The 26,376-nt window shown below is 43.7% G+C and overlaps 2 protein-coding genes across 2 annotated transcripts in view; one reads left to right on the top strand and one right to left on the bottom strand.

Annotated features, from left to right (window-relative positions):
• The window catches only part of DNAH12 (dynein axonemal heavy chain 12), a 155,537-nt gene extending 138,656 nt beyond the window's left edge, over positions 1–16,881 (bottom strand). The window contains 7 exon segments of the mRNA XM_042451361.1: positions 755–913; positions 1,626–1,701; positions 3,995–4,184; positions 7,234–7,260; positions 9,653–9,743; positions 12,581–12,747; positions 16,234–16,881. Of these exon segments, the coding sequence (XP_042307295.1) occupies positions 755–913; positions 1,626–1,701; positions 3,995–4,184; positions 7,234–7,260; positions 9,653–9,743; positions 12,581–12,747; positions 16,234–16,380 (857 nt within the window). The 5' untranslated portion in view covers positions 16,381–16,881.
• An 85-nt stretch (positions 16,882–16,966) lies between these two features.
• Positions 16,967–23,384, top strand: PDE12 (phosphodiesterase 12). Its single transcript, XM_042451360.1, has 3 exons — positions 16,967–18,373; positions 21,619–21,697; positions 22,422–23,384. The coding sequence occupies exons 1-3, from the start codon at positions 16,976–16,978 to the stop codon at positions 22,862–22,864; spliced, it is 1,920 nt and encodes a 639-aa protein (XP_042307294.1). The 5' UTR covers positions 16,967–16,975; the 3' UTR covers positions 22,865–23,384.
• Positions 23,385–26,376: the final 2,992 nt, after the last annotated feature.

The raw sequence follows: 26,376 nt of genomic DNA, 5'->3' as shown, positions 1-26,376 counted from the left end.
CATTCTTTACTAAGCACATTCTATCTTTACTAAGTACACTCAGAGTGTGAAATAAAGCAGTTTGACACAATTTTAACAGCCATGACTCTATCCTACAGAATCCTAGGATCTGTAATTTGGTGAGGCATCAGAGTTCTGACAGACCAGGTTGAATCCCTCACCAAACTACAGGATGGAGCCATGATAGTTAAAGTGGTGCCAGACTGCTTTATTTCTGCAGTGTGGAAGAGCTGTAAGACTTCACTACACAATTTTGTAAATCTTTCCTCCATTTTTCTGAAGTTTTATTTGGTACTTCTGCAAACCTCAGTGGGGTGTGTGTGTGTGTGTGTGTGTGTGTGTGTGTGTAGTACGTTTTAGGTTATGTAAGGATCCCTACCTGGAAAGTGTGTTCACTGTTGGTATATAGAATAATGTGAATAGGATATAAGCAAATAAATCTTTTATTGTGGTTGCTTTATGCCTAGCTTGTTAAGAAATTAGGCTGCAAATCTTAAACTCATTTATAAAGAAGTAAAATCTCAGAAAAACATAAGGATGGAAACTATAAGAAAATAAATCTCAGCAAACTATAAGAAAGTAAATTGCAGCAAACTCACTTGGAATTACTTACAAGTAAACACACAAAGAACTCTGCTGTCATGTGACACAATTATGTGAATGTTTGTTACATAAAATTACAAAGAAACACACCTGTTTAGAATTACACATACAGTATCTATTTAGGATATTAATTCAATAATTAAAATTTTACCTGAAACCTGATAGATCTACAACAAGTAACTTAGAAAAGGTTTTGTAACCAATATCCAGTAAAATTCTTAGAGTTGGGTGAAGAATATGTAAATTTTCAAGAATCTGTTTTCTTGCTTGTAAAAAGCTTGTGTGCCAAGGCCTGGAAAAATCTAGTCCACTGGAAAAAGTAATTAAATTAAGATATTAAATATATACATAAATGATTTCATACTTCTGATTAACTCATCATTAATAGCAGACAAAATGTTATGTTTATGCTTCAGGAGAATATTTATTTGTTTGTTTGTTTCATTTTATTTCATTTTTTACGCTGCCTTTCTCCCAAAAAGGGACAGAAGACGGCTTGCAAGATAAAAGCACTTTTAAAACTTTACAATGTTTTAAAATCCAATTTCCTTCCAAGATATGCTCTATATCAGGAGTGGGCAAGTGCAGCATACACACATAAGGCTAAACTATGTACAGTTCTCAGAGCGAACCAGCTCAAAGTCAATAATCATCCACAGCACAGTGGTGTACCCTGACTTGGTGTCACCTGGTGGGGGGGCTTCTGGGGGCAGAATTTCTGATGTGCATGCTGCACAAGAGCGTACATGCAAGCATGTGCACCGGGAAAATGCTTTTGCAGTCCTGCGGCAGCCCAGAAAACCTCACAGAAGCCAGAAGAACAAGCCCTGCACTCCCCTGTGGCTGCTGGAGAGCAGGTCCTGCACTCCCCTGGTGGCCCAGAAAGCCCAGCGGTAGCCGGGAGAATGGGCCCAAGGCACCCCCCCCCCCGTGACTTTACTACCACAGCAGCAGGATGTCTCAGATTTTGCATACATTCAACAGATGCTTTCCTGAAATGTTAATTAAGATAATTTACTCACACAGGTTCAACGGGCAAAGGTCCTTCTTTCTCATATTCAAGCAACTTTACATTGGGCTTCACAAGAACACTTCGCACTAGAGTTTGTAACAATATTATAAATCAGGAGACATGACTTCAGATTAGTACTTCAAAAACATCTTGTTTTTGTTATTTTCCAATTCATTGAGAATATCTGATTTTTTACAGTTTAAGAGGGAAACTATGGGCCTATTCAGTCCATAAGAGAGCTCAATCCAGATCTCAAAGAGTCCTGGGACACCCATTTTCTGCAAAGCTCCATCGCTGGGCATTCTAATCAATCTACTCACTCTCCCCTTTCGGAAGGAGGAATCCCAATGTTATCTTCAAACAGAGATTGGAGATAACAATGGGGATTCCCCTGTACCTGCTCCCTCAACCTTCATTGGGAAGACCAACAACACATGGTGAAAATTCTCTTTGGGTTTTTTTCCCAGACTAGAAGCAATAGTGGGGTGCATTCTTCACTAGGGTCTGCACGTAGCTTTGCTCCCACCTCCTTACCTTCTTCTGCACTGAAAGGTTGGAGACAGAGCAAGGCCAGGTCCCCAGTCACAGTACCAGCTGGAACCACATTTATTCCCGTTACATATGGAACATGGCTGTACCTCTTAACATCATCTGGCACACACAGAGTCAGAGAGTTGGGGATCCCAGTAGTTAAAACCACCTCCCTACTTATTTTAAAGAATTCCCTCATGTATTATTGGGAAATGACTGATATACTTTAGATAATTATACCTCTGGTATGCAAAAAGATCTATTTTAAAGAAAAATCCTTCAATTCTAGTAAACACTTTTCATATACAGTCTGCCCTTCCTTTACGCGGGGGATCCATTCTGGACTTCCCTGCCTAAAGGGAATTCCACCTATGCCTGAGCCCCATTACTCCTTATGGGACGCCATTATTCCTTATGGGATTCCTTATCTCCCAACATGGCTTTCAGCGTATGCTGTACTTTGAATAAAATTACAGCATGCCCATGTCATACGCGGGTGCGCCTTACACGGCTTGAGCATACGCACTCAAGCCACGGTGCGCGCGCAGGGCAGAAGGGGCGGCGCGTCCCATTCAATTGAATGGGTGCGCGTGCCCGTTGCGCCCTGTGCGCTGCCGTGCACAAGCCCCATTGTTTACAATGGGGCTTGAGCATAGGCGGAATTCGCCTTACGCGTCGGGATCCGGAACGGATCCCCGCGTAAGGTGAGGACTCACTGTAGTAGTAAAATGGTTATCTTGTTTTTGAAAACCTGGCATATGTCAGGAACTGGCATTGTCTAAAGGCTAAATGTGTTAGTGATTTTAAGCACAGAAATGTAAAGCAGAGCTTTGCTTGATTAAACTAGTATTCCATCTAATCTAGCATCCTTGTTACAATGGCCATCTAATACCTCTGTAAATCCCACAAACATGCAAGTCAATTTATCTGAGCCTCAGACCTTCCTACAATAAAAGACAATAATACTGATCTATTTTGTAAGGTAGTTGTAAATATTGAGATGATTACATAAAGTGCTTTACTAAAATAGAGACAATTGACACATTAGTATGCTTTGAGAAAATTAAAATAATGTTGAACCTATCTTGTTACATAGTTAGATAGCAGTGTTGTTATTAGATTTTGTGTAGTACAAAACTATGCTTTAAGCTATACAAAAGTGCTTGTAAAATTATATATAGAAAATAATGCTAGAGGATGTGTCACAGTATCAGTGGTAGAATTCAAAGATACAGCTGTGTTAGTTTGTAGAATCAGTGCGCAGAATGAAGTCTGCAAAAGCTCATACTGCCAACTTCTTTATTTCGGTAAGTCTCAAAGGTATTACAAGATCTCTCTACATATGCACAGTATCAGTGTATATATAGTATGGAATATACAACTGACAAATCAAATCTCAAAACCAACAATCATCTTTTCTCCTCTTTCATGTATAAATTGCAGGAACTGTTTATTCTTCCAAATTAATGGTAGAAGTACACATTACATTTGGGTGGTTAAGTGAAACGATGCCTGGCTACTACAGTGACACCAATTTTGGGAATGTGGGGAACAAAGTTTATGTTTAATGTTCCTTAATGTGGGTTTGGGGTGCATTTTAGATTTAATTAGATACAAATATTTATAGGATGTTTTGTATTTTTTATGTTTGCATATTGCTGGATTTGTATTGGGGGATATTTATAGTGATATGTTTATGTGTTATATATGTGTATTCCAGCTTGGGTGTTTGTTATTAATCATATATCAATTAAAACATTGATGATGATGATGATGATGATGATGATGATGATGATGATGATGATATAACTAGTACAGCCATGATACAGTACTACCAGTAGAACTTACCCATATATCTCTTCATGCTCATTTCGTAATCATTTGTTACCTCATCTAAGAGCTCTTCCACAAGTTTCTCTCTGTCCTTGCCTTCCATTAGATGCTGTGGTACCAAAGTGAGCATGGACTGTAACCATTCTTGCTGAATAGGCACCACTGGATTACTTTCTACACATTTCTTCAGAAAGAGGTAGTTGGTCTGAAAAAACACCATGATCAAAGTATATGTGTTACATGACATCAAACAATGGATTTTCCATTGTTCTGCTACTAAAAAGTTGGCTTCTTATTACACTTGTTTTCCTGGGGTCTTTAAAAATGTATGCAGAAAACTTTGTTTAGCTCAAATTAATATTCATATTAAATGCAGCAAATATGATATAGTGTATTTTCCAGTTTATAAGACGACTTTTTAATCCAGGAAAATCTTCTCAAAAGTCAGGAGTCATCTTATACGCCAGGTGTCATTCTGAGCTGGACTGGAGAATCTGCAGTCGCTGCATATGGTGGGGGGAGCTAAAAAACATTTCCCTGGCTCCCTGCCCCACTGTTGAGGCACATTGGGGCTTCCTCTCTCTCTCTCCCAGGCATTTGACGGCAGCTTCCCTTGCCTCCGTTTGGCACCATGGGCTCTCTGCCCTGCTTTGGCTGCACTGAGGGGCCTTTCTCCCTCCCTCCCTCCCTCCCTCAAGCACTCGGGCACCATTTTCGGGGCTCCGTTGGGCTCCATGGGCTCCCCGTCCCGTTTTGGCCGCTTTGAGGGGCTTTTCCACATTTAGTTGCCTCTCTCCCTCTCCCTCACAGGCGCTGGGGCTGAATTTTCCCTGCTCCCATTCGCCTGGGAGACTTTGGGAGTTCCTCTTAAATAAAAATAACCCCTTTACCATATAAGAGGGGTAGTCTTATACAGTGAGCATATCCCAAACTCTATATTTTAACGGGAAAATTTGGAGGTCGCCTTATACGCCCAGTCGTCTTATACGCTGGAAAATATGTTACATCAAGAAGTCTGACAAGCTATAGTTCTCAATATTGAAGTGTAATGCAAAAGTATGGAAATCAAGTTACTTTTTGTACTGACACACAGGCACACACACACAAACCCGAATTGATTAAAAAAGGCCAGTGGTTCAAGATATGATTTCATGATGCCTTTAAAAAGAATGTTAGACAATATAATTCCACAGGACAGCACCGTCAGTATAATGCAGGCTTGATCAACTTGAGCCCACAAAGCCAACTTCTCCCAAGCAAACAAAAATGTTCATCACAATTGCAGAAAAACAAAGATCACAACACAAGCACAAAGGCAGCGCTGGGGGGGGGATGGTGGATCTACCAAAAACTGAGGAGGGATGGTAAACATCCCTCTGCCATTAGTCCCTCCCCCCTCCACAATGATGCGATTCAGATCTGTCATTCCCACTTGTTGAACATGCTTTGGAATTGATTCTTTTCAAAAGAATCACCAAAGAACTAGTGTCAGGAAAGAGCAGGTTTTTTGCATTTGCCTTGCTTCATCACAATTGAAACCAATCACAGTAGCTCGGAACCAGTTTCAAATAGGAACGACAGTCATATAACATGATCAGCAATTCGCTTTAAATCATAGTGGGAATGCAGCCCAAGTCAAGTCAAACCAATCTGTGTAAAAAGCCAATTGAAAAGCCATGTCTTAGGGGTTGTCCACACAGGCTGAAAGAAACAGCCCTGCCTGGTTTCAGAACTCACTGTTTAGATGACACAAAACAGGAGGAAAATGAACCCAAGCCACACACTGGGGCTTTACACGGAATCAAAATACATTACAATTTGCTCCAGTTCAAGCCGGAAAGAGTGAACTGGTGTGTGGACTTACTGTCCATATTTGTTTGTTTGTTTGTTGCCTGTCTGCAAATAAATTGCACAAGTGCATGAGTGGTCAGCTGCACCATCAATCCATTGCACACGCAGTGGAGCAAAATGGGAACAAACATACCAGGTTACCAACAATACAATTTATTTAATAAAAACATTAACAAACTCGCTGGTCCAGTTTTTCGCAAATGCTCCATTATAGCATGCCCTTCCTTACAGTGGACAACACTCCCAGAGGGCAAATCTAAGTTTTATTAGGCAGTGCTACTTGCCCTCTCTTGGATACATATCAACTACATGGTCTGACCAGCTAATATACAAAAGGGTGAGGAAACACTACAGGGCTGGCTTTTTTAATTGGTTCAGAGAGCTGCAAGGAGAAAGAGGAAATAAGTATCTGACAACCTAGCAGGCACTACCAGCACACATGAAGATACTTCCACCCAGATCGCTGGATAACCTCATTCAGCACTTCCAAGTTAGTATTTAAAAGCTATAGGGCAGTGGTCCTCAAACTGTGCTCCTTAAGGGATTTTGAACTTCAGCTCCCAGAATTCGAGACTATTGGCCAACAAGGATGAGGTTTCCAGGATCTCTTAAAGGGCACCATTTGGGAACCACTGCTATAGGGCAAGATGAAATCTTGCACAACTCCAAGACCATAGCCAGAGCAGTAGCCCACAAAAACTTATTTAAAAGGGGTGGGGAAATTTCAGGAGAAAATTCTAAAATCTACCCTCCCAACAATAGAGGCCTTCCAATTTTTGCAGTGTGTCCCACAAGGAAAGAGGTTTAGCCTGAGCAATATATAGAACAATCCACAACCACAGAAATAAAAATAAAATAAATTTCCTATCTCAATCTGCTGAGGGATTAACCCAATGGTGGTGGATTGCTCCTTCAGTCATCCAAAGAAAGACTTAAGCAATTTACAAGCTGACAGAGGTTATATATATATCAGACTTCCAGCTCTTCTCAACATTAAATGGCATCTCTAAATTAATCCAGTGTACAAACTTCAAAATTAATAGTAATGCTTTTTCAAATAGGAATAAGTCCAAGATATTCCGCAAAATATTATAAATCCCATATTTTTTTTAAAAAAAATACAACACTAATGGTCATAGATCTTTTTCATGCTATTAGGCAAAGAATTTTTTTAAATTTCAGAACATTATATAAATTATTAAAGGTTTTCACAAAATATATTAGTTCTAGACCCATGAACAAGAACCTAAGGATTTCTGTTATTTGAGAATATAAAAACCAACAAATAAACCCTGGCCAGATTTTTAAACTTCCAGTTCCTTATCCACATATACTTCAGGCAGCATTTTACCATAAGAACCATGAAACAGGTCTTTAAAAAAATACTTAAATGCTTCACTTACTCTTATTTGTTTCTGCTCACTGTTCATCTGTTGAAAAATTACAATAAATATTAAGATCACAAAAGCAGGTGAGGAATAATTTGTTTGCAGCGGTAGTCATTAAGAGTTCATGGTACTAGGCAATTGGTGGTAGGGAGAAACAGACATAACTGTGACTGATATTTTCACAGAGTCATTTCAGTCAGCCCCATGCTATTATGCAGTTGTTGACTGACTCACAGAACAAGGGGAGATGTTGAATGCTGATGTTAACAGGGGCTTCTAGCAGTCACTAACTGCATGCTAACAACATACTGACTGAGACATTATGTGCCTCCATTGCCATTTATCATTGATAATCAATAATGGTTTCTCTTCCACCCTTGATTGCTCCACAATGGCACTGAGAAGTTTCTGCCAGGGACTTCACGGGAAGTGCTATTTTGTTTATAATCCAAACCTTTAAAGTTAAATATGAGGCTGTACAGATGGGCTGCTGGATGCCAACTCTTTTAGCCCTGAGTGCTGCAGCAGCCACACACAGCAGCACTGCTCTGCTCCCTGAAAGGGGCATCATAAGCGCCACAGAGTGGCATCATGATGCCCCTTCCATCCAGAGTCGGTTGGGCACTGCGCCCAGTGTGTGTCATCATGGCATATGCCGTGTGGATGGGCAGGTGTTATAATGGTGGCCAGGAGGCTCAGTAAGGACTTGAAGTATGTGTACGCTCAGCCCTCACCATATGTACAGGCTGGCACAAAGGCCGGCACAACTTCCTACTCTAACTGTGCAACTGTGAATACCCCTGATGTTTCCCACTACTTGTTAACTCTGCATCACTGTATTTAATTCAGACAGTATGGTTCTGCAAAGAGAAAAGGGCCTAAGCAAATTTAGTAAGATCAAGCAAGAACAAAGAAGGAGAAGGGATTGGGGCTGGGGGGAGAATACCAATTCAGTGCAGCAAGTCCCCAGATAATTTTACTATGAAAGTATTACTTTAATTTTATCTAAAATTACTATAGATCTTGCAGTGACTCCGTAAGAATTATTTTAAGGGGCAGAAAGCATATAGAAACAACAAGCTAATGCTTTTCCATAAAAGAGACAGTGGTTCATTTTTACTGCAAATTAGACACATAAGTGTAGCCAAAACTAAATCTCCAGAGGCAAAAAACATCAGTTGTCTATTTTAAAAAAAATAACTCAGCCAGATACAATTAAAATACGATACAAACATATATATGGTGGGACTGAGTACTCATCTGTGGCCAAAGTTGCCATCTAGGGTGGACAGCTGGAGAAAGGCAGCCTCCTTCATGGGAAGATGGAGCTGGCAGGTAGCCAGCCAATGATGTCTGGCCTGACCAGAACGAAGACTATGCCTGCAGTCTTCACTTAGTCAGGCATGGCAGCATATACTACCAAATGTTTCGCAAGCCAGGGCCAGTTTGTCTCAGGCTCTGGCCCACCATCCCACACTTCATTCCTTGGTACTGTCTGATTCTGCATGGTTCTGTCACACCTATGTAAGGCAAGGCATTGGCTTGGGATCTGAGGTTTTCAGAATCTTGGAAAGGGTATAGACGGGGGGGGGTCTCCTTATGGGAACTGGGGTGGGGTCTGCAGTGGAAATGGCGAGCCCAGGCATGTGCTGACATATTTCCAGCACCCCACTCCTCAAGGTGAGGCTTAGGGATTTTCGCTGTGCAGATGAGTCCCCACTGCACCACTTTCATTATCTGGCAGAGGCCGAAGGTTTGGTCTCATGGGGCAGTAGGCGGGATGGCCAATGCCCATGCATGTGCCAACTAACTGTAGGTATAATCAATAAATAGTTGTGGCTACTTTCATCCCAAAAGCCTGTGTAAGTGTCTTTATTTGGTGTAACAGACTTGTCCCTGGATGCACAAATTAAATCCCTTCAACACACAGCAGTTATGATTCAACAACAACTGTTTGTGCTAGTATGATTACTATGCTCTTTTTGCTGTAACCTCTGGTTCCCTCGTAAGAGAACTATATAGTCAAGTTGCCTGAGACTGTATGAATTTTGCAAACTACTCTGAGGCCACCCAGTCACTTTGAACAAGGACTGATTCTGACAATGTGTGCTTATCATGCAATTCTGTCCTGCTCTGAATTGGATTATGGGTTGCCTCTTGAAATTTGCCTACATAATTTAGGCTCTTGACAAGTGTTAATAATTTAGCTTATGAAAAACTCCTTGGCAAGGTTCTTAATGCAGGCCTACCATATGGCTTTCTTAGTACAGAAGAAGAGGGGAAGTTGAAAGTTTGAAGCCTGTGTTTTGCTCAAGGGGATAGTGAAGTTAATTCACTGTTCTGAATATAACACAGTTTGGGCAATAACAATCTCAAAAAAAGCCTATCAAAGAACAGAAAATGAATTATACCCTAAAATAGAGTAGAAACTTACAGTATAAGGCAATTGTGGAATAGGAGGTTGACGCTCTCTTCTAGCAAATTCTTCTAGGGCATCTGAGTACTCTTTTGTGGCTGTGTTCACTCTGAAGTAAAATTTATCATTAGAAAGGATACTACAAACAATAACTTGAAAAGAAATATAAGATACAGCAGGGAAAAGGGTCTCTAAACTTTTAGTCTCTAGCCCTCCAAAATTGTTTTCTCAGCAATCATCAAGTGCAGGCATTGCCTTGTTCTTAAAAGAGACCTTCCCATTAAGTCCGAGCAATGCACCAACTTGTGATACAACTGTTGTATTTACATTACCCTCTTTAAATCTAATAGCTTTATATGCTAAGAGCAAGATGTACTGTATGCCCTATATTCAGAACACTGATCATCAGGAGGCATCCCTCTTTTAAAACTGAGGGTGCCCAAAACAAAACCCACAGCCAGCCTCACTTTCATCTTTATCGCTTAATTAAGCAGGGAGGAGGATGCAAGCCTTAACCCTTGTAGTCTTCTTAATGGAATGGAAAAACACAGAGTTTAGGGGGAAATGAAGCTAAAAAAACTATAATTGGAACAATATGTTTAAAACTAAACAGAACTAAAACCAGCTGTGAGCTTATTCTGGCCTATAAACCACACGCTGAAAGTTAATAAGCAGAACTGGGCTTGGAAACTGCAATTCCCAAATAATACAAAACTGTAAGAATTCCTTGTGTCTCACACCATGTATGGAAACAAGTAAACAACAATATAATATAGTTTACAGAGTGCACAAAACAGAGGCTTGGATGAAAAGGGATATACAGTACGGCCCAAAACAATAAAAGTTCAAAAGTTTCAAAAAAAAACCAAAACGCGTTTCGACAATTGTTCCTCAGAGTGGTCCAAAGAATTAAGCCACCTGTCAGTTAGAGCAGAGTGGGACCACCCTGTATTTTTGGTAAGTGGAAGGTCACTAAGACCTTGAGCCGTGCCTAAGGCTGGGGTGTCCCACAAATACTTGTCAGCTATTTCAGTATTTGCAGTATTGTTTGGGCGTACTGTATATCCCTTTTCACCAAGCCTGTTGTTGCACTCTGTAACTATAGTAAATTGTGTTTTACTGTTCCAACATGTGTGAGGACACAGAGGACTTGGTTATAGTTTTGATTTTTGGGAATTGCAGTTCCAAGCCCAGTCTGCTATAACTTTCGAGTGTGGCTCTATAGGCCAGAATAAGCCGCACAGCTGGTTTTAGTTCTGGTTTAGTTTTTAACAATTGTTCCAATAAAATTATAGTTTTTTTAGCTTCATTTCCCCCTAAACTCTGTGTTTTTCCATTTGCTTCTTGGTTTAGGGCATCACCTCCCAGTTTGTCTTCTTAATGGAACCCATACAACACCACACAGACTCCTGAGTAAAGCTTTTTGTACTAATGTTATTCATAAATCACAATTCCCATATATCAATGAATTTAATGGTAACAGTTGCGATATAAATTATACTTTTAAACTACAACATCATACACACAATCTAAATCTATTTACATGTACATAGTTTAATGTGGTTAAAGTAAAAATTTGGTAAGTTGTGATTTTTTAAAAAGAAAATTTTAAAGGGATTAAAAATGTAATAATTTTTTTAAAAAATTTAAATGTTAATTTTTTTTAAACCTGGGGCCTCTCCTTTCTCCTCCCACTGAACCTTGCCCAACTCACACCATCTCTTCAATGTTTTAAAGGGATGCAGGTGAATTTCACAGCCCATTTCTGCCAACAGGCAGATGTTTGAGCAGTAGTGGTCACCCCCTTTAGGGTGTCACCTGGTGCAGCCTGCACCCCCACATCCCCTAGTGACACGCATGCCTAGGCCCAGAAGCAGATGAAGAACCATCCATCCATCCCAATTTCCACTGCCGTAACCTTGGAAGGAGAGAAGAAGAGGTTGTATCTGCTGGACTTAATCCCTCTCCCCCACTGCCATCAATTTTTTCTTTTGTGTCATTCTGAATTAGATTGAAAGCCTGAGGGCAGGGTACTGTTCTGTTATTCTTTTACTTGTAAAGTGCCATGTACATAGATGGCATTATATAAATAATTATAATGATAATACAGTCACCCCTCCGTTTTAGTGGACTTGGAATCTGCGTCCCTTGCCAGTTCGTGAACGGCAAATGGAGGTGGACAAAATGGGGCACGGACCGCCATTCAAGCCAATGGGGCTTTTGAATATTGGCAATTTCCCATTTTTGCAGGGTGGATGGGTCTGGAACAGATCCTCTGCAAAAACAGCCAGGCGACTGTAATAACAACAAAGACAAAATAGTTTACTTATACAGCATCATCATCATCATCGTCATCATCATCATCATTTCCCCCCATATCTTGAAGTCATCATAAAAGTCAATGAATTTCTTCAGAGGTACATGGCTATCAAGGAAGATTAGTTAATAAAGTACACTGAGCATGGAAACTGTACACATTATTTCAATAGTTTAAGAACTTATGAACCATATGTTAATAGCTGTTCTCCTTCATCTCCCTAATCTTAAACTAGTAAGAAGATGGAGCTTCTTCAAAACAATAAATTTGGTTGATAAGTACATTTCTAGTGAATTTGTGAGTGGGGGGAGGGAACTGTGCTAGCTTGTTTTGATTTTTTGCTTTCAACAGAAATCTGTAAGTAAAGCATTTCACAATACAGATTTTCCCCTGCTGATATCTGCATAGCCTGCTACTGCTAGCGACAGTGGTTACTTCAAATCTGGTAGCCCTGTCAGTAGGAGAGTACCACTATCACATGTGGATGATGAATACTTCTCTCTGACCCTGTAAAGAATAATGTGTTACCTGATAGAAAATATGTACAAAGATTGCACAGGAATACAATCACTGTCCTTTCTTGATGTTTTTGGTACATAATGTATAAGAGACAGAGAAAGGATTCTTACATGATCTTATTAAGCATCTTTTGCTGTTCCTTGACTCTTCTGTATTTCATCAGTTTTTTCTGCTTTTCCGTCAGCTCCTTGGATGTGGAAGGCACAGCAATAGGTGGTAATCGAATGCCCTGTGCATCATCATCAGGAGGATCTGACGATTTACTAGGAGCTGACATCTAAAATAACAATCAAACAGTTCTAAGTAGAAAGAAAAATGGCCAGATTATGAAAATGTACTACACAAAAAATAATCATATGGGATCATAGATTTCTTCAATGGAAAGCACTGTCATTTTATGACAGTATAAATAAATGTTTGTTGTATGCCTTTGTTTCCAACTTATGACGACCCTAAAGCAAACCTACTATGGGTTTTTCCTGGCAAGATTTGTTGAAAGTATTGCCATGGCCTCCCCCTGAGGCTGAGGGCATTTGACTTGTGCAAGATGACCCAGTGGGTTTCATGGCCAAGCAAGAATCCAACCCTGGTCTCCAGAATCGTAGTCCAACGCTAAAATCACTACGTCACACTGGCTCTCTATATAAGGACTAGAATGTATTATGTATCAAGAAGTATATTTAGAAGGCTCTCTAAATAAGGACTATTGTGCATTTAGAAGGCTTTCTAAATAAGGACTATTATGTATTGAGAAGTGAATCAAAGGCATCACTTAATTTAAGAGCATAGAGATCTAAAGTGTGAGGAAGGGCCTGAGATTTCTTGCCTGTGAAAACAAAGGCAACTGATCTTGATTGATTGTAAAAGCCAGTTCCTATCATTCCATCACTCTCTAGACATAGGGCCAAGACAAAGCGCCATTATGTGAAGAAGGGCTAGCCTGGCTCTCCGTGCCTCCTGCTGAGTCTGGGAAAAAAGGAGATATACTTCAGCCTGGGGTAGACCACACTGGAGATCTGAATGGTTATTATTTCAACAAGAAATGGATCCTTGTGTTGTTGTAGATAAAACTGAAAGTAAAACTGTCAACATTCTTGCATCGTCATACAGAGGCACATTGCCTTCTCCTTCTATTGGTTGCATTCATGTCCTACTCTCGGACCACCCAAAAGCAATTGGTAGTAGGCTACCAAGTGAACAAAAAGTGCAATGTTCCAGCTGCACTGGGGCTGGAGTGCAAAACACACTGCAGAAATAATCCAGTTGGAGAACGCTTTAACTGCCCTGGCGCAATGCTAGGGGATCCTGGGGATTGTAACGTATTGTGGCCCCAGAGCTCTCTGACAGAGGCGGCTAAATGTCTCACAAAACCAGTTCCCAGAATTCCCTAGCATTGAGCCAAGGCAAGCAAAACATTCTCAGACTGGATTATTTCTGCCTTGTGTTTTGGACCTCAGTCCCAGAACCTGGTCTTGGTTAGTGCCACTCCGGTGACACACGGGTATTAATTAATATTAATACAAAGTCTTCCAGTTGAAGAATTACACTCTGCACTCAGAAGACTGTCAGAGCTGCCAGGCCAGGGTTGGCCCTTTTACTAAATGAAAGCCACTTAAAACCATCCCTGGGTGCCTCTACAATGCAGTTTGACACCATTTTAACCGCCATTGCTTTGGACTCCTGGGATGTGTAGGTTTGTGAGGCATCTCTTTGGCAAAGAGGGCTCAACACCTTGTAAGACTACAGATCCCAGGAGTCCACAGGAGGAGCACTAGTTAAAGGTGGTGTCACACTGGTCCAAAACACACTGCAGGCAGGAATAATCCAGTTTGAGACTGCTTTAACTGCCCTGGCTCAATGCTAGGGAATTCTGGGGACTGTAGTTTTGTGAGACTTCTCTGTCAGAGAGAGAGAGAGAGAGAGAGACAATAAACTACAATTCCCAGGACTCCCTAGCACAGAGCCAGGGCAGTTAAAGCGGTCTCAAAGTGGATTATTTCTACAGTGTGTTTTGCACCCAAGAAGCATTCGTTTAGTAAAACCCAGGCATAGTTTATTTAAAATGAAAACCTAAGTTCCTACTCCTGAGGGGCCCCTTCAGGGCCATCCTCTCACCTCTCCCGGGGACAGGCGGGGGCAAAGGGACCCTCCTGGAAGAGAAAGGGACACAGGCAGAAGGTCTCAAAGCGGGAGGCGGACCCAGGAGGAACTGCCGCGGAGTCAACAACCTCGGTTGCCATGGCCACCGGGAACATGGCGGGCGGCTGGGCCTCTCACTCAGCCGCCTTTGGGCTTTGAACCGGCCAGGCTGCAGCTGGCTCAGGGTTTGTTTACTATGAAGACTGTCCCTGACCTTCCACAGCCCCAGGCCAAGGCCTTGCCATAGCCCTTCTATCAGGGACAATTATGGGGGGCTGCTACTTGATTGCAAGAGTATCTTAAGCAGCGGTCCCCAAACTCTGCCCTTTCAGAGATTTTGGACTTCAGTTCCCAGGAGCCTCAGCCACATTGGCAATAGTCTGGGATGCTGGGAGCTGAAGTCCAAATCCCCTTAAAGGGCACCGTTTGGGGACCACTGCCCTAAAGGCACCAGATCCAGCCTGATCTTGGGGACTAGGCAGGGTCAGCCCTGGTGGGTACTTGGGCGAGAGACTAGTGCCAAGGAACACCAGGCGCTGCTGAAGGCAGTCTTTCAGAGGAAGGAACTGGGAAAACCACTTGAATGTTCCTTCCTAAGAAAACCCTGATCATGGGTTTCATTAAATTCATGGGGTTGCCTAAGTGAACAGGTGGTTTGAAGACACACACACACACAGACTACTGCTACTTAGAGCTGGCAAAGACTGAGCCTGGGAATTTTAACATGATATAACCATCTACATCTACACTGAGTTCCTGTCATTGTCAGCTTGGGCAGAGGCACACAAAAGATCTGAGAGCACACAAAAACAATGTAGCCAGAGAGCCAGCTATCAGCTAGAGAGTGTTTCTAGTGGCTCCCCAAAGTGCAACCCTAGGAGTCCTAGGATGTTGCAGTGGCACTTAAAAGTGCAATTGTAGTGCTATAACTGTGTTGTGCGTAGGAGCCCAGGGTTTGGAGGATCCGCTACGGCTCTTAGTCCAAAAACTGTTTTATATTATTATTGTGATGCAGGGAAACACTTGAGGGGAGGGCAAAAGAGTCCAACCAGGAACGATCACCCTCAGTACTGGGCAATATTATCGCACTGCACCCTTATAGTGCTACCCTTCCACTTTAGCTGCTCTGGCCGCCTCCTGTGGAACTCTGGGATTTCAGTTTAGGGAAAGACATTGAGAATTCTCAGCCAGAGAGAGAGCTATGAGGCTTCTTCACTAAACCACAAACCCCAGAATTCCACAGAAGGCAGCCATAGCAGTTAAAGCAGAATGGTAGCACTATAACAGTGTAGTGTGATAACGGTTATAGCAACACTGGTTGAGTGCTGGAGGGGGAAATGAGTGGTGGGTGTGTGCTGGAAAAGTAAACTGCAGACCCCTCAAGCCCTGGATGCATTGCAATATCCGATTCTGCTGGAATTTGCTAAATACTGCTCCGGTGGTGAAAACCTAACCAGACTATTGTCTAGTTTACGATATGAAACGTCCTGCCCCTTCCGGACCCACGCTGGGCTCGCATCAATAGTCAGCTTCCTTGATTCCATTGCTCTAGTTTCTTGATCTTAAAAGATCGCAAGGGATACTGGGGACCTTTTGAAGAAAAGTAAGTGTATTGCTCTTTTACCACATGCACAGCATGGAGGCCCCTTTCCCTACATCCCAGCCTTCCATCCCATCCAGGAGGGATCCCAAAAGGCTTGCCGTTTTGAGCAAGACTCAGAAGCATGAACTTGTATCTATGAGTGTTTTGAGCTCTTATTTTGGCCTCCATTTCGCAGTGCCTAGCTGCCCTCCTTTGAGCTGAGGGTGACCAGAGGCCCTCTTTTCCCAAGGCCTGTCCATTTCAGCCTTTAGTCCAGAATGCCAAAAGGCCCTCCATTTTGAGTCTGGCTAAGGAGCGTGAGTCACATTGATACGAGCGTTTCTTGGGCCACGTCCTCCATGTCTAGGCAAGAAGAGCGCGAAGGCCAACAGAAACCCAACATGATTTGTGGAGACTTCGTTTAGGCCCTGACCCTTCAAACGGCGCGAACTTCACTTCCCAGCAGGCCTTGCGCTCTTCCCCAAGCCTCCATTTCCCTCCCGCTCGCACCACATTTATTCATCCCCCTTCCCGGCTTTTCCCATCGGCCCTTGCGAGCGAGGCCTCAGTCCCTTTTTGCCGCTGAGAGGAGGAAGTGATGAATGGCGGGTGGCGACCACATGTTTTCCCGTCGGCCCTTGCGGCGGGGCGAGGCCTCCCAACTGACGCTAAATGAAAAGGGAGGGAGGGAGGCCAGGATGAATAGTGGCGGCCATTTTTCCCATCGGCCCTTGCGGGGCGAGGCCACCAATTGCCGCTGAGACTGGAAGGAGGAGGAGGAGGGATGAATGGAGTTGGCTGCGGCGGCCATTTTCTCCCGTCGTGCCTCGCGGGGCCCGTCCCAACAAGTTCCCAACCGCCGCGGAGCGAGAGGGAAGCGAGGGATGAGCGCTGCCGGTGCGGCCTCCTTGGGTTCATGTGGCGCTGGCTGCGGGGCGCGCTGAGAGGCGTCCCTGGCCTGAGGCAGAGGCCCCGGCGCGGGTCCAAGGGCGGCGGCGGCGGCGCCATGGAGCGCTCGGCCGTGGTGCGTTGCGTGCCGGCGGAGGCGAAGCTGAGCGTGTCGTTCGTGCTGGGCGACGGCAGCGCCCGCCACATGCAGCGCGACCAGTCGGAGCCCCTGGGCCGGGCCTTGGCCCGCATCGCCAACAACGCCGGCAAGGGCCACGGCAAGGCGGCCGCCAAGAAGAGCAAGAAGGCCAGGGCCGAGGCCGAGGCGGCAGTGGCGGGGACCACCGCCCCGACTCCTCCTCCTCCTCCGCCGCCGCCGCCGGTGCGTCTGTTCTCGCGGGAGGGGCTGGCGGTGCCGGAGGACGTGCCCAACGCCGAGGCCTGGCAGGACGGCGCCGTGCTCCAGATCGGCGAGGCCCGCTACCGGGTGGAGCGCAACCCGCCGGCGCTGACGGAGCTGCAGCTGCCGCGCTCGCTGCTGGCCGGCTTCCCGGTGTGCCCCAAGGTCCGCACGGAGTTCGGGGCGCCGGGGCAGTGCCTTTTCCGCTGGTTCCAGGAGGCGGCGGAGGGGGAGTCGGGCGGGGGGTGGTCGGAGGTTCCCGGCGGGACGGAGCGGGTGCTGACGCCGAGCAACGCGCAGGTGGGGCGGCGTCTGAAGCTGTGGTGCCGCCCGGGGGACGGAGCGGGGCGGCTGGGGGCGGCGCGGGAGGCGGAGAGCGCGGTCCCCGTGGAGGCCGGCCCCGGCGCCTGCACCTTCGACGGGCGCCACCTCTACACGCAGCGCGTCTCCGGGGAAGGGCTGCTCCGCGCCGTCACCTACAACGTCTTGGCCGACGCCTACGCGCAGACGGAGCTCTCCCGCACCGTCCTCTACCCCTACTGCGCCCCCTACTCCCTGGAGCTGGACTACCGGCAGAACCTGCTCAAGAAGGAGCTGGCCGGCTACAACGCCGACGTGGTCTGCCTGCAGGAGGTGGACAAGGGCGTCTTCGGGGAGAGCCTGGCCCCGGCCCTGGAGGCCTTTGGGCTGGAGGGCCTCTTCCGCCTCAAGGAGAAGCAGCACGAGGGGCTGGCCACCTTCTACCGCAGGGACAAGCTGGGCCTCCTCGCCCGCCACGACCTGGCCCTGGGGCGCGCCCTCCAGGAGGACCCCCGGCACGCGGCCCTCAGGGAGAGGCTGGACGCCTGCCCCCGGCTCCGGGAGAAGGTCCTCCAGCGCTCCTCCGTCCTCCAGGTGGGCAGCGCTTCTCACCCTGCCTCACAAACACACCGCACCAATACACGCCTCCCTCCGTAGTTGGGGCGGGTTTATTAATACGTTCTCTCTAGGAACATCTGGGTCCTCCTCCAGTGCAACTCTGTGGCCAGCGCTAAGAGTTGCACCAAAAGGCCTAGAGATTCCTAGAGAGGATGCTCTACTGGGCATCTGTATCTCCTCCAGGGCAGTTCTGTGCTCAGGGTCTGTTGCCCTGGAGGACCTAGAGATTCCTAGAGAAAGGCCTCTTGGGTAAAAACATGGTGTCTTTGTTGTTTGTGGTTTTTCCATATTCACAGAGTTCTTGTGCCCCTAACCCTAGCAAATATGGAAGGACAAGTGTAATAACCTAGTTTCAGGTTTGCTCCACTAACTAGTGCCAGGGGATCCAAGGAATTGTAGTGTATTCTGGCTCCAGAGCTCTCTGTACTCAGTGATGGGGAACGCAATGACTTTTACAAGTCTGAGCTTGAGTGCTCATATCATACAATTGGAAGAGGACGCAAGGGCCATCCAGTCCAACCCCATCCTGCCATGCAGGAACTCTCAATCAAAGCATCCCTGACAGATGGCCATCCAGCCTCTGTTTAAAGACCTCCAAGGAAGGAGACTCTCACCCTCCCAGGAAGGAGTGTCTTCCACTGTCGGACAGCCCTTACTGCCAGGAAGCTCTTCCTAATGTTGAGGTGGAATCCCTTTTCCTGCAGCTTGCATCCATTGTTCCGGGTCCTGTTCTCTGGAGCAGCAGAAAACAAGCTTGCTCCCTCCTCAGTATGACATCCCTTCAAATATTTAAACAGGGCTATCATATCATCCCTTAACCTTCTCTTCTCCAGGCTAAACATCGCCAGCTCCCTGAGTCGTTCCTCATAGGGCAAGGTTTCCAGACCCTTCACCATTTTAGTCGCCCTCCTCTGGACACGCTCCAGTTTCTCAATGTCCTTTTTGAAATGTGGTGCCCAGAACTGGACACAATATTCCAGGTGGGGCCTGACCAGAGCAGAATATAGTGGCACTATTACTTCTCTTGATCTAACACTATACTTTTATTGATGCAGCCTAAAATTGCATTGGCCTTTTTAGCTGCTGCATCACACTGTTGACTCAGGTTCATGCTCAGTTGTGCATCTTAGGGATGCAGTGGCTTAGTGGTTAAGATGCCAGTTCTGACAATCAGGAGATCAGCTAGTTGGCAGTTCAAGACCCAGGTGCTGCATGGATGGTGAGCTCCCATCACTAGTCCCAGCTTCTGCCAAACTAGCAGTTCAAAAGCATGCAAATGCAAGTAGATAAATATGTACCATTCCAGTGGGAAGGTAAACAGTGTTCTGTGCAGTCATGCTGACCCACATGATCACAGAGGAGTCTCTGACAACACTGGCTCTTTGGCTTAGTAACAGAGATCCTTTACAGTCGGTTACAACTAGACATTCATGTCAAGAGACCACCTTTACTTTTGTAAATCTTTACGCTTTAGCATCTTTTCTAGCTCTTTCGTGTCTGCCCTTCCCATTCCTAGTCTTCTTCTGATTTCTTGACTTCAGGTCCAAAACACTGCAGAAATAACCCAGTTTGAGACCGCTTTAACTGTCCAGGCTTAATGTTAAGGAATTCCAGGAACTCTAATTTTGTGAGACATTGGCCTGTTACAGACTGCCAAAATAAAACTGCTTTGGGTCTCTTTGGAGGCATGCTATTTAAATGATGCATGGGTCCTAAGAGTCCGGAGGTCGCGCCAAAGCCACACTCCATTCCTAAGCACTGGAGGGCAACTTTGGTGCAGCTTCCAGATTCTTAGGATGCATGCATCATTTAAATAGCATACCTCCAAAGAGACCCGAAGCAGCTTTATTTGGGCAGTCTGTAACAGGCCATTTAGACTTCTCTGGGGCCACAATAAACTGCAATTCCCAGGATTCCCTAGCACTGAACTAGGACAATTAAAGTGGTCTCAAACTGGATTATTTCTGCAGAGTTCAATTCCCCACTCGACCACAAAACCCATTGGGTAGCCTTGGGTGAGTCACATGTTCTCAGCCTCTGGGAAAGGCAATGGCAAACTTCCTCTGAACAGATCTGGCCAGGAAAACCCTAGGATAGGTTCGCCTTGTGTGTGTTGTGTGCCTTCGAGTCTATTCCATTTTATGGCAACCCTAAAGCAAGGTTTTCACACATTTTTCTTGGCAAGATTTGGTCAGGTGAGGATTGTTTTTGCTTTCCTCTGAGGTTGAGAGTGCGACTTGCCCAGGGTCACCCAGTGGGTTTCATTGCTAAGTTGGGATTGAACCCTGCTCTCCAGAGTGGCAATCCAGCACTCAAACCACTCTAGCTCTTGAGTCACCATAGGGTCACCCTTAAATTGGAACAACTCTGCATCTATCTTCAGATGGATGTAGTGCTCCCCCACTTGACATAATAAATAAGTAAAAATGTTTTTAGTGTACATATTTTCACCTGCAATGCAGATACATGTACATTCATGTTTTTTTCACATTTTGTAAGGGAATAGCATTGTTCAAAGTAGAAGAGTTTTATTTAAGTAAATTCAATATTTAACTCAACACATGTGTAAAATGTACACATAAAATAGTTTGGGAAGAGGAGGGGAGATTTGGATCTCCCAAGACTCACTCCTCCCTGAGCAGCGTTCATGTCCTCCCTGGGGGTCCCTCTCACCACTTGAGGACCACTGCCTTAAGAGAACAGTGATGCAGACTTTAATGAGAGGCAGGTGGAAAGAAGTTAAAGTGAATACATGACCAGATGCTGAGAGAGAGAGAGGACTTCTGTATCTTTGATCAAAATATAGCCAACAGGTACTTTCCTCTTAAAGGTACAAGGGTCTTACTTTACAAAGGATTCTACAGCTACTTAGGAGTGAAACAGAAAAAAAGACAAACACAAAAGGTGGTTTGTTAAGTGCATGTTACAACTTTCCAGGATGAGGTAGTCTTATTTGCCAGTCTGTCAAACAAAGAATTGGTCTTCTACTTGATTTAGAGCCGAAGTGTTTTTTTTTAAAGAGACCTTTAAATTGATGCCAGGATGAGAGAATAGTAACATTTGTTACAAGATGTTCAGCAGTGGGGGGGAAAGATGACATGCAGCCTCAGTTGGCGTAGTTTTACAATACTAGTTCATCCATAAAGGATCACAGATTGGTTCATGGAAGTCTCTTTTTACTTTTGATACTATATGAGAATTCATAAGAGTGTTTCTTCCAGGTTTCTGTTCTTCAGTCTATAAATGACCCTTCAAGAAAGATCTGTGTTGCCAACACTCATCTATACTGGCATCCAAAAGGTAATTTTCTTACTAATTTCTGTGTTTTAGGATACTGGGGCTGAATATAAACCCAGTAGTAGTAGTAGTAGTAGTAGTAATATAGTAGAGTAATGTAATTTTATAACATTGTGTGACTTCTGCCATAAGAAATAGCCAGTTATATTATTGTTGAATGAGGAAGTGGATAGTGCCAGTGGGGAAAGAATCTTCCTAGGCTAGGTGCTGGGTGCTTCTTCAAAGAGAAGAAGTACTATGGCTGCTGGTGCACTGTATAATTAATGCTGTTTGACACCGCTTTAACCTTCATGACTACATCCTATGCAGTTCTGGGATTTGTAGTTTATTGTGGCAAGAGAGCTCTGACGGAAAAGGCTGAATATCTTACTAAATTACAGTTCCAGGAATTGCATAGCATTGAGCCATGGCAGTTAAAGCAGTGTCAAACAACATTAATTATGCAGTGTAAAGAGGACCCATTTGTGGGAGAAAAGCCATTCTTAGCACCAATTGGGTTAAAAGCCTGTTAGGAGACAGGATACAGTACATTAAAAGTAAGCCTTAGACAGTGAATGAAATAACTGTTTTGTTTATTGGAGTTGCCTGTTGCACTTAAAGGTGGAAAGGAAAGAATTCCAGGTATAGTTAAAGACTGAATAAGCAGAGTGTTAAGTTTTTCTACTTTTCAATGTATTGGTGGAACACAACAGCAAAAGCAGTTGTTTTTTTGTCTTGCTGTCCTCAGGTGGAAACATCCGTCTAATCCAAGTTGCAATAGCTTTATCACATATTAGGCATGTAACACATGACCTGTATCCTGGTACACCTCTTGTATTCTGTGGTGATTTTAATAGCACACCATCTACTGGAACATACAGTTTTATCAATAGTGGCAGTATTGCTGAAGATCATGAGGACTGGAGATCAGATGGAGAAGAACCGTACTGCACTATATCTCTAACTCATCCATTCAGACTTAAAAGTGCCTGTGGAGAACCAGCCTATACTAATTATGTTGGAGGTTTTCATGGATGTTTGGACTACATATTCATTGATGCAAATGCTTTGGAGGTTGAACAAGTAATTCCACTGCCAAGTCATGAAGAGGTAACTACTCATCAGGCCTTACCGAGTGTTTCACATCCCTCTGATCACATAGCACTAATATGTGATTTAAAATGGAAGTAGACTTTAAAGTGGGGGGAGATGGCATCTGTAACTTGCCTTTCTGAAAGACATTTTGGCTATTTTTTGGATATTTGGTCGCAACATTTTACAAAGAATAAATATAAGAAGTGTTCATGTGTCCATCAGTAACTTAATGCCAGATTCTAAGTTCTTTGTAATTTCTCATGCTTCTCATGGCTGGAATGCTTTTAGTGAATACTTCATTTTTCTAATCTGATAAGAAAAGGTGTCAACAGTGAAATCTCTCCTGAAGGTGAAGTATACCATTCCCATTTTAGGTGGTTTTAAAATGATGATTAAATTGCCTTCTGGAATGAAGGTGTTCCTTGACAAGCTGCCAAAATATATGCTTCCCACAAAAAAAATATCCATATTAATTTAGCATTCCAAAAATTATTTGGCAGATTTACCTGCACTCAGGTGATCTGCTCTCAGGTGATATGTGGAAGGTGGGGTGGGAGTGGGGAATCTTGTCCATGTAAACCAAATTCATTGTGCTTAAATAAAAATCATGACTATGTTTGAGCAGTGTTTTTTTCTGAATAAGGAGCTGTGATCTGCAAATATTGGTAAAGAACTGAGCCTGGCCTTTGGCAGAGTACAGTAGTGTAAACCAAAATTTTAAAATACAGTGCTTGCTTAGTTTTTTCTAGCTCTCAGATTTAAAACAGCAGTGGGTAACTTCAAAGGCTCTGGGACTTAATTTTTGCCCAACTGTACGTCACACTGCCATTTCTCAATGAAACCAGTAGTGGCTGGAAGGCCATTTTATTTTTATGATAATGATATTGATTATCTTTAAATTACACTAAAAAGTTTCCAGGGATCAGCACAATATGATTTGGGGTTGATGCATACTTCCTACAGGTTGATTATTTTTATGTTGAAAGAAAATCAGGGGTGTATGGAGGCTTCGGAGATCACAAGCTGGTGGTAGGTGCTGTATACCATCCATATGTTACTCCTATTTGCTTTAAGACAATCAGTTTTTGAATTTCTGAACGCAAAGCAGTATGTATGTCTCACAGGATAAAAATGAGCCTACATCATAGTGCTTAAAATTGGTTTGTTCCAACAATTTATTATTTATTTATTTCATTTTTATCCCACGTTTCTCCCAAAAAGGGACCCAAGGAGGCTCACAATATTTATTTACTTATAAAAGAAGGTACAGAAATCATCACCTTTATTTTCTTTCAAATGAGCAAGTTGTCTGCAAGGACTTTTGTAGTTGATTTAATGGGTATGTTCTAGGTCAATCTGGCAACTAGATTTAGGCCCAGGTTTTTACAAGAGGGAAGAACACATGCTAGCATAGAAATAGTGGAGCTCCTAAAAGGAGAATCCTGTCTTCAGATTAAAAAGCATATGAAACATAATCTTACTATCCCTGCCTCTCTTCTTCCATGTTCAATGAATGTCTGGGGAAGGTACATCTAAAAATATATTTGTATTCATTCTCCTATCAACTATTGTGTGTTTACAAATGAAAACCACCTTCTGTTGCTTGTTAAGTAACAAAGCTGCAGCATTTTGGCTATTATTATTGGGTTATGATTTTGAATACCAAAGCAAGGATGTGGCAGTCAACATGAAGATTTGCACTTTAGCATACAAAGTTCCTTTTTTTAAGTCTCTGTGTTTATATCCGCTTCCATTCATTCACCTACTGATAAAAGCTGCCTAATCACCTATTTAAACCAGGGCAATTTCATCTTGCTGACCTTCTGCCATATTGTTTTCTTACTGTATAAGCCTATGACACTTACATACATTACAAAAATGGTAACCATTTTGGTCTATAGGAACCAAACAAAATGTTAAATCTACAGGTAAACACTTACTTTAATAGGACTAACTACAGTTCCACTATGCAGTACAATACTCTAAAACCATCAAAATACACTCATTCGAGTACATATACAAATTTAAAAGTCATGATTTTAAATTGACTAGGGCCTGGGACACATGAGCTAAAACAAGCGGCTTCCAGTTGCTTTTGAGGGTGTGGTGTTCAGATGACGCACGTCCTCTGGTAAACTACCAGTCTAATCCTGGCAGGTTAGAACAAACATTTCCCAGAGGACCTGAGTGCACAGGGCAGAATGGTAGAAAGTGATCCTTTAGGTAACCTGAACCCAAACCATGTAGAGAGATTTAATGGTAATAACCAATACTTTGTACTTTGACTAGAAACTAATTGGCAGCCAGTAGAGTGGATCTGTGTAATGTAATTACTCCTGGATGTACCAATAATCAGTCTGGCTGCCATATTCTGAACCAGGTGGCGTTTCCGGATTTGGTACAAAGGTAGCCCTATGTATAGTGCATTGCAGAGGTTACTAGCACAATATGTTTTAGCCACTAAGGTCCAAAATACATTGCAGAAATAATCCAGTTTGAGACCACTTTAAGTGCCCCAACTCGGTGGTAGGGAATTCTGGGAACTAGTTTTGTGGGACATTTAGTCTTCTCTGTCAGAGAGCTCTGGAGTCACAGCAAACTACAGTTCTCAGGATTCCCTAGCACTCGGCCAGGACAGTTAAAGCTTTCTCAAACTGAATTATTTCTACAGTACGTTTTGGACCTATGTTTACAGTAACTCACTGTGTGGAGTGCAGGCTTACTGAGTCACTGATAACTGGTTATGTTCAGCAGTCCCTTCTAGAATGGATAGAGGACTGGTCCCCCTTGGTTATGATGCATAAGCACATACAGGTTTTGCTGTTTTGATCTGATTACATTGCCCACATGTTTTACCTGTGAGATCTGTGTCTTGCACAACAGGCCATGCCAACTCAGTGTGGGATAGATTTTCCCGTTCATTAATCAGATTGCTTCTCTCTTCATGACCTCCTTTGGCTGCTTTCATCTTCATTACTTTCTTTGACAATTTGTTAAAATGTGAAGTCAAAGGCTTTCATGGCCGGCATCCATAGGTTTTGTGGGTTTTTTGGGCTATGTGGCCACGTTCTAGAAGAGTTTATTCCTGACATTTCGCCAGCATCTGTGGCTGGCATCTTCAGAGTATGCTAACCTGGAAGAGAGTAGAGGTTTGTGTGTGAGTGTGTGTGTGTGCGCGCATGCAGTGTGACCCTGGTGAGGAGAAGTGATTCCCATGTTAATCTGTGTATTGTTCTGTTGTTGATTGCCTCCTCAGGGTAGGAGGATATGCAAAAGAGGATTAATGTCTGCTAATTGGTGATCATTGTCTGATGGGAGAGCCTCTCACCCTGAGTGGTTAAATCATCCTGGGCACAAAATGCTGTTTGAAAACACTGACATTCTGGACCATGCCAACAATTATCAGGTCAGAATGAACAGGGAAGTCATTGAAATCCACAAACACTTGGACAACTTCAACAGGAAAGAAGAAACCCTCAAAGTAAATAAAGTTTGGCTACCAGTCCTGAAGAACACCAAAACCAGGACTCAGCAAATGCAAATGAGAAACCACCCAGGGTCAGGGGCTTTCTGATGTGATGCTTTTTGTCTTGTTTGTGATACTTAAC

Source organism: Sceloporus undulatus, chromosome 2 (assembly GCF_019175285.1).
Source record: "Sceloporus undulatus isolate JIND9_A2432 ecotype Alabama chromosome 2, SceUnd_v1.1, whole genome shotgun sequence".
NCBI lineage: Eukaryota > Metazoa > Chordata > Lepidosauria > Squamata > Phrynosomatidae > Sceloporus > Sceloporus undulatus.
This window is presented reverse-complemented; position numbering and strand designations above follow the sequence as displayed.

Excerpts from the sequence above, each read along its gene's own strand:
- PDE12 (XM_042451360.1), top strand. The coding sequence starts at position 16,976 with ATGAATGGAGTTGGCTGCGGCGGCCATTTTCTCCCGTCGTGCCTCGCG. Across the intron at positions 18,374-21,618 it reads AGCGCTCCTCCGTCCTCCAG|GTTTCTGTTCTTCAGTCTAT; the intron begins GTGGGCAGCGCT and ends TGTTTCTTCCAG. Across the intron at positions 21,698-22,421 it reads TCTATACTGGCATCCAAAAG|GTGGAAACATCCGTCTAATC; the intron begins GTAATTTTCTTA and ends TGCTGTCCTCAG.